The sequence below is a fragment of the Pelobates fuscus genome, chromosome 1, assembly GCF_036172605.1.
Source record: "Pelobates fuscus isolate aPelFus1 chromosome 1, aPelFus1.pri, whole genome shotgun sequence".
In the NCBI taxonomy this organism is placed as follows: Eukaryota; Metazoa; Chordata; class Amphibia; order Anura; family Pelobatidae; genus Pelobates; species Pelobates fuscus.
In genome coordinates this window covers 163,917,646-163,932,155 of record NC_086317.1, presented here as the reverse complement: position 1 = coordinate 163,932,155, position 14,510 = coordinate 163,917,646, and the positions used below count along the sequence as shown (strand labels likewise).

The following is a 14,510-nucleotide window of genomic DNA, read 5'->3' as shown; positions in this document are numbered from 1 at the left end:
TACTGTAGAAAAACCTTTTCTTTGCCTTAGATGAAATCTCCTTTCTTCAAGCCTAAATATGTGACCTCGTGTCCTATGTATAGCCCTGTTTATGAATAGATTTCCAGATAATGGTTTGTACTGGCCCCGAATATATTTGTATAATGTTATTATATCCCCTCTCAGGCGCCGTTTTTCCAAACTGAAGAGATTTTAATATTTTAACCTTTCATCATAACTAAAATGCTTCATTCCTTTTATCAATTTTGTAGCTCGTCTCTGCACTTATTCTAGTGCCATGATATCTTTCTTTAGAACAGGTGCCCAAAATTGCACAGCATATTCAAGGTGTGGTCTTACCAGCAATTTATAAAGAGGCAAAATTATATTTTCATCTCGAGAATTTATGCCCCTATTTATACGTGACAAAACCTTACTGGCCTTAGCAATGGCAGATTGACATTGCATATTGTTACCTAATTTGTTCACCCTAGTTCACTACCATTTAGGGTGTAAATTGCTTGTGCATTCTTAACCCCGAAGTGCATAACTTTGCATTTTTCTACGTTAAATTTCATCTGCCATTTTAGTGCCCAATCCCCCAATCTATCCAAATCCATCTGCAGCAAAGCAATATCCTGCTCACATTTTATTACTTTACAAAGTTTTGTGTAATCTGCAAACACTAATACATGGCTTTCAATGCCCATTTCAAGATCATTTATAAATATGTTAAATAGAAGCGGTCCAAAAACAGAACCCTGAGGGACACCACTTACCACTTTTGTCCAGCTTGAAAATTTACCATTTATGACAACTCGTTGTACTCTATCCTTAAAGGACCACTCTAGGCACCCAGACCACTTCAGCTTAATGAAGTGGTTTGGGTGCCAGGTCCCTCTAGGATTAACCCTTTTTTTTATAAACATAGCAGTTTCAGAGAAACTGCTATGTTTATAATAGGGTTAATCCAGCCTCCAAATCCTCTAGTGGCTGTCTCACTAACAGCCGCTAGAAGCGCTTGCGTGATTCTCACTGTGAAAATCACAGTGAGAGCACGCAAGCGTCCATAGAAAAGCATTGTAAATGCTTTCCTATGAGACCGGCTGAATGCGCGCGCAGCTCTTGCCGCGCATGCGCATTCAGCTGAAAGGAAGGATCGGAGGTGGAGAGGAGGAGGAGAGCTCCCCGCACGGTGCTGGAATAAAGGTAAGTTTTAACCCTTTCCTCATCCCAGAGCCCGGAGGGAGGGGGTCCCTGAGGGTGGGGGCACCCGCAGGGCACTATAGTGCCAGGAAAACGAGTATGTTATATAGCACTATAGTGCCAGGAAAACGAGTAGATCACATCCACTGCAACACCCTGATCTAGATTTCTACTTACTTCTTCGTAGAATGCAATTAGGTTAGTTTGACATGACCTATGTTTCATAAAACCATGCTGATTATTGCTAAAAACACAGTTCTTCCCAATGAATTCCTGAATATTATCCCTTAATAGCCATTCAATTTCCCAGTCACAGAAGTTAAGCTCACAGGTCTATAATTTCCAAGCAATGATTTTGAACCCTTTTTAAATATAGGAACAACATCTGCCTTCCTCCAATCCTCCGGTACAATACCTGAAACAAAAGAATCTTGAAAAATTAACAGAGGTTCACTTATTTCCCCACTTAGCTCCTTAAGTACTCGTGGGCGGATACCATCAGGCCACGGAGCTTTATTTACATTAATTTTCTTTAATAGCTGTAGCCCCTTGTCTCGAGTTATCCAATCACAAGTTATCTGCAAGTTTGTTGCAGCAATCATTTGCATATCTCTTACCATAGGATCCTCATTAATATATACTGAAGAAAAATAGTTATTTAAAATTTCTGCCTTTTCCTGGTCTTCATTGACTAACAGACCTATCTCTGTTTTCAGTGTACCTACACTTTCATTTTTTGTTTTTTTTAGAATTAATGTACTTGAAAAAAATGTTGGGGTTGGTTTTGCATTCTTTGGCTATCAATTTCTCATTTTCTAGTTTAGCCACTTTAATTGCCTTTTTGCAAGTATTATTGGCTTCCTTATATCTTATATAGGATTCCTCTGATTTGTCCGATTTAAATGCTTTAAAAGCCCTTTTCTTATTTTTAATCTCTTGTTTTACGTCTCTACTAAGCCACATTGGTTTTAATTTGTTTCTTTTATATTTATTACCCAATGGTACGTACTGTGAAATGTACCTTTCTAATATTTGTTTGAATAGTTTCCATTTTTCCTCAGTGTTTTTATCACTAAGGAGTTTATGCCAGTCGATATGTTGTAGAGCTGCCCTAATCCTATTAAAATTGGCTTTTTTAAAATTATACGTTTTAATATACCCCACGTGCTTTTGCTTTTTTGAGTTTATTTCAAAAGTTACCATATTGTGATCACTATTTCCCAAATGCTCCCCTACTTGAATGTTGGTTAAAAAGATTAACATTGTTTGTTATAACGAGATCCAGATAAGCATCCTTTCTAGTTGGTCCTTGTACCAGTTGTGACATAAAGGTGTCATTTAACACATTCAAAAACCGGATTCCCCTAGCTGAAGTACTAGTCCCTCTATCCCAATTTATGTCCGGGTAATTAAAATCTCCAATAATTAACGTGTTACCCCGATTTGCAGCTTTACCAATTTGCTCTAACAGCAGTTCTTCCTCATTAATATTTACATTTGGTGGTTTATAACATATCCCAACCAATAACATATTTCCCTTTGTTTGCCCCAAGCAGATATCTACCCATAAAGCTTCCACATTTTCCTCGTCACACTCCACATGCCTAAGATTTGACTTTAACTCATGGCTGATATACAAACATACCCCTCCACCCTTCATTTTTTTTCCTATCCTTCCTAAATAACGTGTACCCATTTAAGTTAACTACCCAGTCATGTGTCTCATCCCACCATGTTTCTATTATGCCTATTATATTGTATTGTTTAGTGTATGCTATTGCCTCTAGTTCCCCCATTTTGTTATATAGGCTCCTTGCATTAGTACATTTTATATTACCATGAGTCATTTCCTGATCTCTCTGACAATTTTGACTCGTGTCTCTGACTGCCTCTCTGCGATTTCCAACTGGATGGCTGTTCACTTCCTTAAACTCAACCTGCCCAAAACAGAACTTCTGGTCTTTCCTCCCTCAAGTGTTGCTACTCCCGTGTCTGTCTCCCTCCAAGTAAACAACGCTACCATCACCTCTACCTCGCAGGCTCGCTGCCTGGGTGTTTTTTTTTCTCCAATCTCTCCTTCACCCCTCATGTCCAATCAATCACCAAAACTTGTCGCTTCCATCTCAAAAACATAGCGCGCACCCGCCCCTATTTAACACCTGATGCAGCTAAGGTGCTGGTCCATGCTGTTGTTCTCTCTTGCCTTGACTACTGCAATCCCCTTCTCAGTGGTCTTGCATGTTCCCAGATTGAACGGCTGCAATCTATAATGAATGCGGCAGCGAGGCTCATTTTCCTGTCCGCTCGCACCTCCCACCTGCTCTGTCAGTCCCTGCATTGGCTTCCAGTTAGATATAGGGCTAAATTTAAAATTCTAAGGCTTGCTTACAACTCCCTACATAATGCTGCTCCAACCTACCTATCCCCCCTAATACACAAGTATGTCCCGTCGAGGCCCCAGCGCTCTGCCAAAGACCTACGTCTATCCTCTGTCCGTACTTCCACCTCTGATGCCCGCCTCCAAGATTTCTCCAGGGCTGCACCTCTTCTGTGGAACTCCCTTCCATTCTCCATAAGACTTTCACCCAGTCTCCACTCATTCAAAAAATCATTGAAAACTCACTTCTTCAAGAAAGCATATCAATTAAACTGTTAGCAGATTTTTATCCCCCACCCCCCATGACTCATCTCCTGCAACTGTCAATAATTACCTACTAAGCCCTCAATTAATACTTTTCTAACATCTTACTTTGTACCCCTACTTTTACCCTTTGTGTCACTATACCCCACTCCCTCTAGAATGTTAGCTCATTGAGCAGGGTCTTCCACCCCCTCTTTTCCTGTACAACCAGCTGTCTGGTTACAATTACATGTCTGTTAGTCCACCCATTGCACAGTGCTACGGAATCTGATGGCGCTATTAGAATAATAAAATAATAAAAATAATAATAATAGTATCTTCTCAATGTCCATTTTATATAAAATATTCATCTGTATCCAATTTCCTGATTATTTCAATTCCACAGCGATATTTCCGGGTACCCAACGTCGCCATGATGGATTGTAGTTGGAACGCAGCGTTGACGGCTGGAACGCAATGTAGATGGGAGGTGGTAACTACACAAAGGAAGACAAAGTTATCACCTCCCATCTATGTTGCGTTCCAGCCGTCAATGCTGCGTTCCAACTACACTCCATCATGGCGACGCAAACGGAAATGACGTCAGGTACGCGGAAATATCGCTGTGGAATTGAAATTATCAGGAAATTGGACACAGATGAATATTTTATATAAAATGGACATTGTGAAGATACTATCACAGCACTTGAAGAAGGCACTTGGAGCCGAAATGCATCTGCTGTTTTTACCATTTGGTTCACACCCAATTGAATTTAAGCACCCGATAAGCTTTTACTTGTGTTTATGTATTTTGGAATAAAGCTTTTATCCAGCCTAAGCATCTGATGTCCAGTTTCCTGTTCTGACAACGCGGATTCCGTAGCCAGTATTGGCACCCCTAAGCCTGCAATACAGAGCCTGGTACGGCTCCAGGCCATGTGAGTGAGAGTCCAACTGATGTATTTTACATTGTATATTTTTTTTAACTTTTTTTAAAATTCTTTATTTTTGCACACGATAGGTAAGGCAAGAATAATACAACTTTGAGGCTTGCGCAGAAGCCAATATACAAAAGATCAGTCTTGTAAACACAGTAATTGACTGTAGCCCACATCACAAGCCACTTTATGAATTCTATACAACCCGCCTCCCATCGAGGATTTTGTGTTTTTTAAAATTCTATACTTTACACACGATAGGCTTAGCAAGAGCAATACAACTGTGAGGCTTGCGCAGAAGCCAAAATGCAAAAGATCAGTTTTGTAAACACAAAATTTGACAGCAGCCCACATGCCAAGCCTCGCTATAAATTCTATATCACTTGCCTCCCACCGAGGATTTTGTATTTTTATTCAGGCGATATATCTTATGTAGGAGCCCTAACTCTATCCATGTCAGATTTTACTTTAGGCATCCCCAATTCTCCGTCAGTATAATCATGCCTGAGTGAGGAAAAATAAAAAATGAATACATAGACTGAGACAATGAGAAATAGAGAAAGGGAAAGAAGAAAAAATACCCCTGGAAACCAAGGGTTTAGCAACAAGATGTGAAACGTGAAGAAGTAAAAGAAGAAAAGAAAAGATTAAGCGAGGAAGAGGGGAGAAAAAGAAGAGAAAGATGCGAGTATAGAGGGCATGGAGGAGGTGGGAGGGTGGGGAAGGGGGAGGCGAACGAGGCTAATGAGGTCCCCACCGACACTGGACCTCGTGGTACCAGATCCCACCAGATATCCATCCCATCAGTCGCTACTGGAGCCCATTACACTAGTGTCCCATGGTTCCCAAATCCTCTGGAAAGTTACGGTTGTTCCTCTTAATCTAGCAGTCAGGTCGTCCATGATTCTGCTTTCCCTTAACCTAGAAATCACCCCCCTGATCTCTGGGCCTCCAGGTGAGAGCCATGCTGTAGCCACGGCTCTGCGTGCACTTAAAGTTATCGCCCGTACCAGTTTCTGCTCTCGTCTCGTCCATCCCTCAATAGATCTGTTTAACAGGTAGATCCATGAGTCCAAAACCAGTGGCTTGCCAAACGTCTGCTGCAATAGGTCTTCAACTGACTTCCAAAATCCGTGGATTTTCGGGCATTCCCACCACATGTGGAGGTACGTGCTCCGAAGTCCGCATCCCCTCCAGCATTCGTCCGTATCTATTTTGCGCATTTTGTGCAAAGTTACCGGAGTGGTATACCACCTGAGCATGGTTTTCCATGCCTGCCCTGTTGCGTGACGCATATGGAAGCACTCTTGGTTGCTTCCCAAATCTCCTGCCTCTCGATTCCTTCCAGTTCCTCCCCTAGGTCCGATTCCCATCTATCAATGTACTTCAATCTACCCCATTCCTTAGTTTCCGTGTTGAGATGAGCATAGAGAAGCGTAATCAATCCTTTAGGGGCAGATTCCTCTCTACATAGCCTCTCGTAAAAAGTAAACTGTCCCTGGGCTGCTGCTCTAATCCGGGGTCTTTTAGCGAAGTCCCTTATCTGGACATTTCTGAAAAAATCTGCAGGAGTCAAGTGGTTATTTTGTTGGAGATCTTCAAATGGTATGATTTCCCTGTCTCTATACAGTTGGTAAAACCCAGTCCATAGGGGAGGGGGATGAGGCGAGTCCAAATTTAACGCAGTTCGTATCCCATAATCGAAGAGAGTTAAGGATGGCCGGGCATGTCGCCCTTATCATGGGCCTGTGTTCTTTTGGGACCCATAACGTGAATTGGGGGATGTCGAGACCTACCAGCAACTATTCAATTTCTACCCACCTCCGTTCCCCAACAGGGGAATGCCACATGACCACTTGAGACAGTTGGGCCGCCAAGAAGTAATAATAGAGGTTTGGTAGCCCCAAACCTCCTCTATCTTTACGCCTATACAGGACTTGTCTGGCTATTCTATGTCTTCTATTGTGCCACACAAAGTCACAGATCGCCCTTTGTAACGGCAGCAGTTGAGATTTCGTGACACGGACAGGGAGAGCCTGAAATAGAAACAATAAGCGCGGGAGGATATTCATTTTCACAGAGTGAATACGTCCCAGCCAGGAGATAGGTTTGTCCGACCATTTTTCCAAATCCCCTATCAGGGTCCTTAGCATGGTGTCGTAGTTGCTAGAATATAGTTGACCTGGATCTGCCATCAGGTGGACTCCTAGGTATTTTAAGGAGTTCGGTTCCAACCGTAAATGTTGCGTTTCCCGTATCAGAGCCTCATCGACCGCCGTTAAGCCTATAGACATCGCACTGGATTTCTGGATATTCGCCTTGTATCCAGATAGGGCCCCGTATTCTTGTATGACTCCCTTGTAATGCCGACATCGACTCGATTGGATTCGTTACGGTGAGGAGGACGTCGTCCGCATAAGCAGAGACAGTGTCATTGTAAATTTTTTAACAGTACACACTATGTTGTTTTAATCTTGTTTTTAGGTTTTCCCAGATATCCCAGTATCTTCTTGTGATATGGTTGTATTTGTGTTTTAAAACCATTCACTTTTTACCACTTGTGATTTGATGTACACTCATTGTTTGTTTTATTTTAGAATTTGTAGTGTATTGCATTGATGACTAAATTGTTAGTGTGTATGTTTCTGAAATGTATTTCCCATGATGCTCAAATAGGGTTCAGACTGAATGTAAGAATAATTTAAACAAAAAAACAAACACACAGTCAAAGGATATCCCAGGGAAATCATCCAGTAAACATCTCCTTGCTAGTACATGTTTATTGTGAAAAAACATGGCTAAAGTACACAGACCAACTGGGCCGGCGCCACCTGTAAGGCGACCTAGGCAGCCGCCTAGGGCGCAACTTATCAGGGGGCGCCGGATCCCTGTCCCCGGTGCGCCTCCTCATGCTGCGCCGCCTGAGCGCTTTAACAAGCCCCAGGCGGCGCAGCACTGCTGCATGGAGGGCGCCGGGTTTCAGTGACCGGCAGGAGGGAAGCGCAGAGCGCTCCCTCCTGCCGGTCTCTCCATGTAGCGTGGCCGGGCGGCGCGGAACCCGGGACAGGAACCTCTGTTTCCTGTACCCGGCCGCCGGCGGACTGACAGGAAGTGCTCACTCATGAGCACTTCCTGTCAGTCCGCCGGCGGCCGGGTACAGGAAACAGAGGTTCCTGTCCCTGGTTCCGCGCCGCCCGGCCACGCTACATGGGCAGGAGGGGAGGGTAAGGACCATTATGGGAGGGGGGGGTGGAATAACGGACCACTAGGGGTGTGGGGGGGAAATAACGGACCACTAGGGGAGGGGGGGTGGGGGGGGGGAATAACGGACCACTATGGGAGGGGGGGGGGAGGGAATAACGGACCACTAGGGGAGGGGGGGGGAATAACAGACCACTAGGGGAGGGGGTGGGAATAACGGACCACTAGGGGGGGTGGGGGGGAATAACGGACCACTAGGGGAGGGGGGGGGAATAACGGACCACTATGGGAGGGAGGGAGGGAGGGAGAGGGGGGGGTGGGAAAGGACCACTGGGGGTGGGTAAGGACGGGGGGGGGGATAAGGACCATGAGGGGGGGAAAGGACCACTAGGGGAGGGGAGGGAGGTAAGGACCACTGGGGGTGGGTAAGGACCGGGGGGGGGGGGGTAAGGACCACTGGAGGGGGGGGTGTAAGGACCACTGGAGGGGGGGGTGTAAGGACCATGAGGGGGGGGAAAGGACCACTAGGGGAGGGGAGGGAGGATAAGGACCACTAGGGGAGGGGGGGATAAGGACCACTGTGGGTGGGTAAGGACCAGGGGGGGTAAGGACCACTAGGGGAGGGGAGGGAGGATAAGGACCACTAGGGGAGGGAGGGAGAGGGGGGGATAAGGACCACTAGGGGAGGGAGGGAGAGGGGGGGATAAGGACCACTAGGGGAGGGAGGGGGTGGATAATGACGCCTGGGGGTGGGTAAGGACCAGGGGGGTAAGAACCACTGGAGGGGGGGGTAAGGACCACTAGGGGAGGGGAGAGTAAGGACCACTAGAGGAGGGGGAGGAAGGACCACTAGGGGAGGGGAGGGAGGGTAAGGACTACTACGGGAGGGGAGGAGGGAGGAAGGACCACTAGGGGAGGGGAGGGTAAGGACCACTAGGGGAGGGGTGAGTCAGGACCACTGGGGGATTGGGGTGAAGAAACACAGGGGGAACGGGGGTGGGAAGGTAAGGACCACTGAGGGAGGAGGAGGGGAGGTCCACTAGGTGTTTGGGAGAGGGAGGACCACTAAGGGGGGGAAGGACCACCAAAGGGGGGTAAGGAGGGAGGACTACTAAGGAGAGGGAAGGAGGGTAAGGACCACTAAGGGGGGGGGGGGAGATTACCACTAAGGGGTTGGTGGGAGTAGGGGAAGGTCTACTAAGGGGTTTGAGAGAGGGAGGACCACTAAGGGGTTTGGGAGAGGGAGGACCACTAAGGGGGGAGAGGGGAGTGAGAAGACCACCAAGGGGGGACTGCAGAGGGACAGGGGGCCAAGGGAGAGCACTAAGTGACACACACACACACACAGAAACATACAATGCATTCCTACTCACACACAATACATCCCTTATGTTCTCTTACATAATTAATGCACCCCTTACAGACACACACTGCATTCAATTACATACACAGAAACAAACCTTGCACCCCTTACACACACACACACACACACACAGAAACATACAATGCATTCCTTACACGCAAACACACACTACATCCCATATAAACACACTACATCCCTTACACAAATTGCACACATAAAAAATCCCCATCTCATGGATGGGCCATGTAGGTGGATTTATGGGTGGGCATTGTAGGCGTATGCCCCCTGGGGGCCCAGACCTTGAACTGTGTAAGGGGCCCTAAAAAAATGGAGCTGCTTCCTGTTCGTTAATTGTTGTGAGCACTGTTAAAAACTCTAGAGAGCCTCTTCTACACCAGACCTGTGGAGCCAGACTGAGCCCATCATCAGCCTCTTGTCCTCATCTGGTGGTAAGTAGGCAATCCAATATATTATTAGTGGCAGTAATCTCTAATTTACCTCACATTAAATGGATACTATAGTCACCAGAAGCACTACAGCATAATGTAGTGGTTCTGGTGTCTACAGCCTGTGCCTGTAGGCTTTTTAATGTAAACACACTGTCTTTTCAGATAAAAGACACTTTGTGAAGACTGGCGTTGGCCCATATGGCAGAGCATATGGGCGGGGCATTGTGATGTCACATGGTGGGCAGGACATATGGGGGGGGGCGGCAAAATTGTTTTTGCCTAGGGCGGCAAAAATCCTTGCACCGGCCCTGAGACCAAGTTATAGTGAATGGACACAAAATACAAAAAGATCCATGCATCTGTAGGAAAGGGTGGACAAAAAATATGCAAAAAGCTAATGTTTTTTTTTATATTGAAATGATAAAACATTTGTGTATAGACTCGAAACGCATTCATTGTTTTCATAGCTCTTTTGTATGTTTTTTTAATCCCCCCTTCCTACAGATGCATGGATCCTTTTTTGTATTTTGTGTCCATTCACTATAACTTGGTCTGTATACTTGTTTGATTTTTTTCAACAATAAACTTGTGCTAGCAAGGAGTTGTTTCATGGATGAGTTCCCTAAGATATCTTTTAATATCTTTGATTTTTTGTGAAAATTATTCCTACATTTTGTCGTTTTGGGAATGAAGGAACCAGCACCAAAGATTGGGATTGGCAACAAATTCATTAAGTGAGGTTTTTCTATTATTTTTTAATTTTTTCACTTAACTTGCATCATTATTTAGTTCCCCAAATTCAGGGTAGTTGCACTACATGTCTTTAGGGTTCAGATTGGCCGATACTATTAGAAATGTAGTTCATGAACTTTCTCAGTCCCAATGTTCGATATAATTGGGTTAATTTAATTAGTTCTCCTATGAACGACCTCCAGTAAAAATATACATAATATTTGCAAGGTTGTCTTATTATATATACATTCATTTCATACATTGTATTCCCAGACACCCTCCTATCTAGACAAGATGGCGCATCAGAACAACCAAGAATCATACCTTCTTTCAATGGGTCTCCACAACAGACAGTGGATGAGGAGATTCAAAAAACTACACGTGAGTGTTCAGCATCTTGACTGACAACCCTATAATTATAAAACATTGTTGAGATAACTGAATGTCAAGGCTCACAAAGTTCTCAGGATCAAATGTCTAGCATTATCCAACTCTGCATAATATATTGGTGCTTTATTAATAAATATTCATAACAAGCATTACCTGCTTTGAATTCACGTTGATGCTCAAACCTTACAGTTGGTGATTTGTCTGTTTTGTAGATTATAAACTTCTTAAACACTGGTGAACGGTGAAATTATCTAGACTATTGTTAACAGTCAAGGAAAGTATAATGAGATTGCAAAGTTTTTAAATGGTAATGGGCAAGCTACACATTGTGATGGTTTCCAGATGCATTACAAAGTGTGACCAAGTTGTTTGGGTTTATTTATACCAGGTGCTTTAAATAAAATTTACCTGAGGACAACTGGCTAAATTGTCTTCTCATTTGGGGCCACTAATCACTACTCTTTAGTGCCCACACACATACGCAAATCCATATTCCCAGACTGAGCAAGCACTTATGGGGGTATACCAACCATCCGGATGCGTTCAGGGACATTCGGACTGCAAAAAACCTGACATTGTTCAAGCTATTTAAAAATGTCTGGAGTTTGCCATTCAGACCCTGAACGGTTCTAGTTTTGGTCCAGGTTTCAGACGGACAGACCACCGCCAAACACTCTAAAATCCCTGCCTAGATTGAATTTTTTTAACTATATGCCCACTGGGAGCATTAGCAAGCAGCAAACATATCGTTAAATGACCCTTGGCAGTGCAAGAGTTTATATGTGGTGGCTGCCTAACGTTTGCCTATGTGGGTTTAAATGCACCACTGGGGAGAGTGTACATTTTTCCTGGATTTTTCTTTTTTTTAATCATTCTTTATTTGTCGGATTTTTTGTGAATTTAAGTAAACATATCGATATTCGGGAGAGGGGGTACAGAAAAGAAAAGAGGGAAAGGGTTGGGGTGGGGGTATAACATTTGCATCCGATCAGATTTGTACCATCGCAGGGTACGCATAAGAATATTATTATGCAAGCAATGGTATACAGTGATGTATCGGTATTGATTGGTGGTCAGGAATCCATGCGTTCATTCTCGCTCTTTTGGGAGCCAGTAATTGTGTATACCAATATCGTCGCGGTGGGGGGGTTGCCTTTAGGTTAAGGGGGGGGGGGGTGGGGGTCTGGTCAGGTCGTGAGTCCAGCCAGGGTTAGAGTGTCTAGTCCCGTCGGGGACGTTGTTTGGTTCCTGTCTGTCGCGTCCGTCGGGGGTGATTCGTTTAGGGTTGCGTCAGGGGGCTTGCCTGGTTGATCGCCCAGTTGGTATTGGGTGGTGAGGGTGTTGGGGACTCGTGCTGAGGGTAGTCCTGCTGTAGATCCAGATGTCGGGTTTGTCCATCTCTTGTCGTTTGTGATAGGCTGTGCGTGGTCCCTACAGTGTCCCCTCTGTAGGGTCGAAGTAATGGTCTGTATTTGTCGGGTTCGGTAACGTGTATGTTGGTGGGGTGGTCGTCTGTGCGTCCCTCTGATGCGTGGGTGTGCTGTGTGTCTGTTTGTGTTGTGTTAGGGGACGTCATGACGGTGGGTTTAGGTAGGTGGGTTGATATCCCTGCAGGTGGTCTTATATGGGTGAGTTGGGATATAGGAAGGGGTTACAGCCTGTGGACCGCCCGGGGCGTCGGTCCCCCCCGCCCGGGCCCCGGGAGGGCCTAGAGTGAGTAATGTGGAGTATGAGTTTTGTGGTGAGCCAGTGTTGTGGTGGAGTGTTGGCGGTTCAGTCTATACTGATGATGTTAATCTTGTCCCTGTCTGTGTGTGCGAGTCACCAGGGGATAGTCGTGTCCCCCTCCAGCCATGGGTCCCATATTTTGTGGAACTGTTTAGGGGTGTCTCGAATTAGTGCCGTCAATTTGTCCATTTGCGAGCACTCTACTATTTTTCGTGTGATCATGTCTTGTGGTGGGATACGGGGCGTGGACCAGAGTTCTGCAATGGATCTGCGGATGGCCAGTGCGATACGGGCAATTAGTTTGTTTTCTGATCTTGTGAATGGTTCTATGGGTTTGGATAGCAACAGGGCCCAAGGGTCCACCGGGCACGGTTTGTGTAACAGTTTGGTGATTAATTGGGTGGCGCTTTGCCACAGCGGGCGGAGTTTCGGGCATGTCCACCAGCAGTGTAGGAATGTCCCCGTTTCCCCGCACTGTTTCCAGCATGTGTTAGTCGGCGTCTGGTGCATGGTGGCTAGGCGTTGTGGTGTGAGGTACCACCGGAATAGCATTTTATATGCTTGTTCTGAGTGGGTTACGCATATGGACACTGAGGCTATTGCCTCCCAGATGTCGGGCCAGTCCGTCGATTCAGTTGGTGGGCCTAGGTCTCTTTCCCATGCTAAAATGTATGGGAGGGAGCGTTGTGTGGGGTGGTTGGCGATGGTCATGTATAGGTCTGATATTTGGCCTTTTCTGTTTGGGCGGGTTGTGCAGTCACGTTCGAATTTGGTGAGCGGAGCTGTTCCCGCTTGCTTGATGCTCGGTGTAGCCGCGAAGCTTCGCAGTTGGATATACCTGAAGTGGTCAAATGTTGTCAGGGAAGAAGATTCTGGGATGTCCGCGAATTGGATGGTTTCGGTGCCCTGATAGAGGTGTCCTATTCTGGATATATCTCTTTGCTCAAAGTTGGCAAAGTGTTTGGGGGTGAGACCTGGGGGGAACAGTTTGTTCCTCCAGATGGGGGTCATCGGGGATAGGAAAGAGGAGAGGTCATATTTGTCCCTCGTCTTGTCCCACAGGTCCAGTGCGTGGTTAATCGCGGGAGCTGTTGGCGGTGGTAGGGGTCTATGAGGTCTGGGTGTCCACATGTATAGGGACGGGTGGTCGCGTCCAAAGATCAGGTGTTCCAGGTCCACCCATCTTTTCTTTCCAGGCGGGATATGCCATTGCTGGATCTGGGCTAAATGTGCTGCCGTATGGTAGTGTAAAAAGTTAGGTAGGCCCAGACCTCCTGTTTTCTTTGGCACGTATAGTGTGCTCCTTCGCACCCTTGGTCTACGTCCGTTCCATATGAACGTGTCAATAGCTGATTGGAGGGCTTTGAAGTCTGGTTTATGTAGCGGGATGGGTAGGGTTTGGAAGAGGTAGAGGAACCTAGGGAGGAGATTCATTTTAATGGAGGTCACGCGCCCTATCCATGATATCCCCAGGGGTCTCCATTTGATGAGGTCCTCGTGTGCTTTAAGGAGTATGGGGGTGTAGTTCTTGGCATATAGGGAGGAGACGTCAGCTGGCAATTGGATTCCGAGGTAGGAAATAGCCAGGTGGCAGATCCTAAGTGGGAATGTTTGGCGTAACCTTTCTAGGCTCGCGGGGTCTAACTGCACGGGAAGGAGTTCAGATTTGTTTAAATTGAGCTTGTAGCCCGAGATGTCGGAGTATTCCTGTACGATGCTTAGAAAGTGCCCTAGGGAGTGTTCCGGGTTGGTCAGCGTCAGGAGAATGTCGTCGGCGTACGCCGAGATCTTGAATGTCTCCCCCCGTACAGTGATCCCCTCCACCTCCCCGCTGGCTCGCACCGCCTGGAGTAAGGGTTCCAGGGAGAGGGCAAACAACAGGGGTGATAGAGGGCACCCCTGGC

General features: G+C 46.0%; 1 protein-coding gene across 1 annotated transcript in view; it reads left to right on the top strand.

The window, feature by feature from the left end:
• Positions 1-14,510, top strand: part of MDFI (MyoD family inhibitor) — a 41,802-nt gene that overhangs the window by 17,159 nt on the left and 10,133 nt on the right. Inside the window, exon 5 of the mRNA XM_063451866.1 lies at positions 10,762-10,869. Coding sequence (XP_063307936.1) covers positions 10,762-10,869 — 108 coding nt within the window. The remainder of the gene's footprint in view (positions 1-10,761; positions 10,870-14,510) is intronic.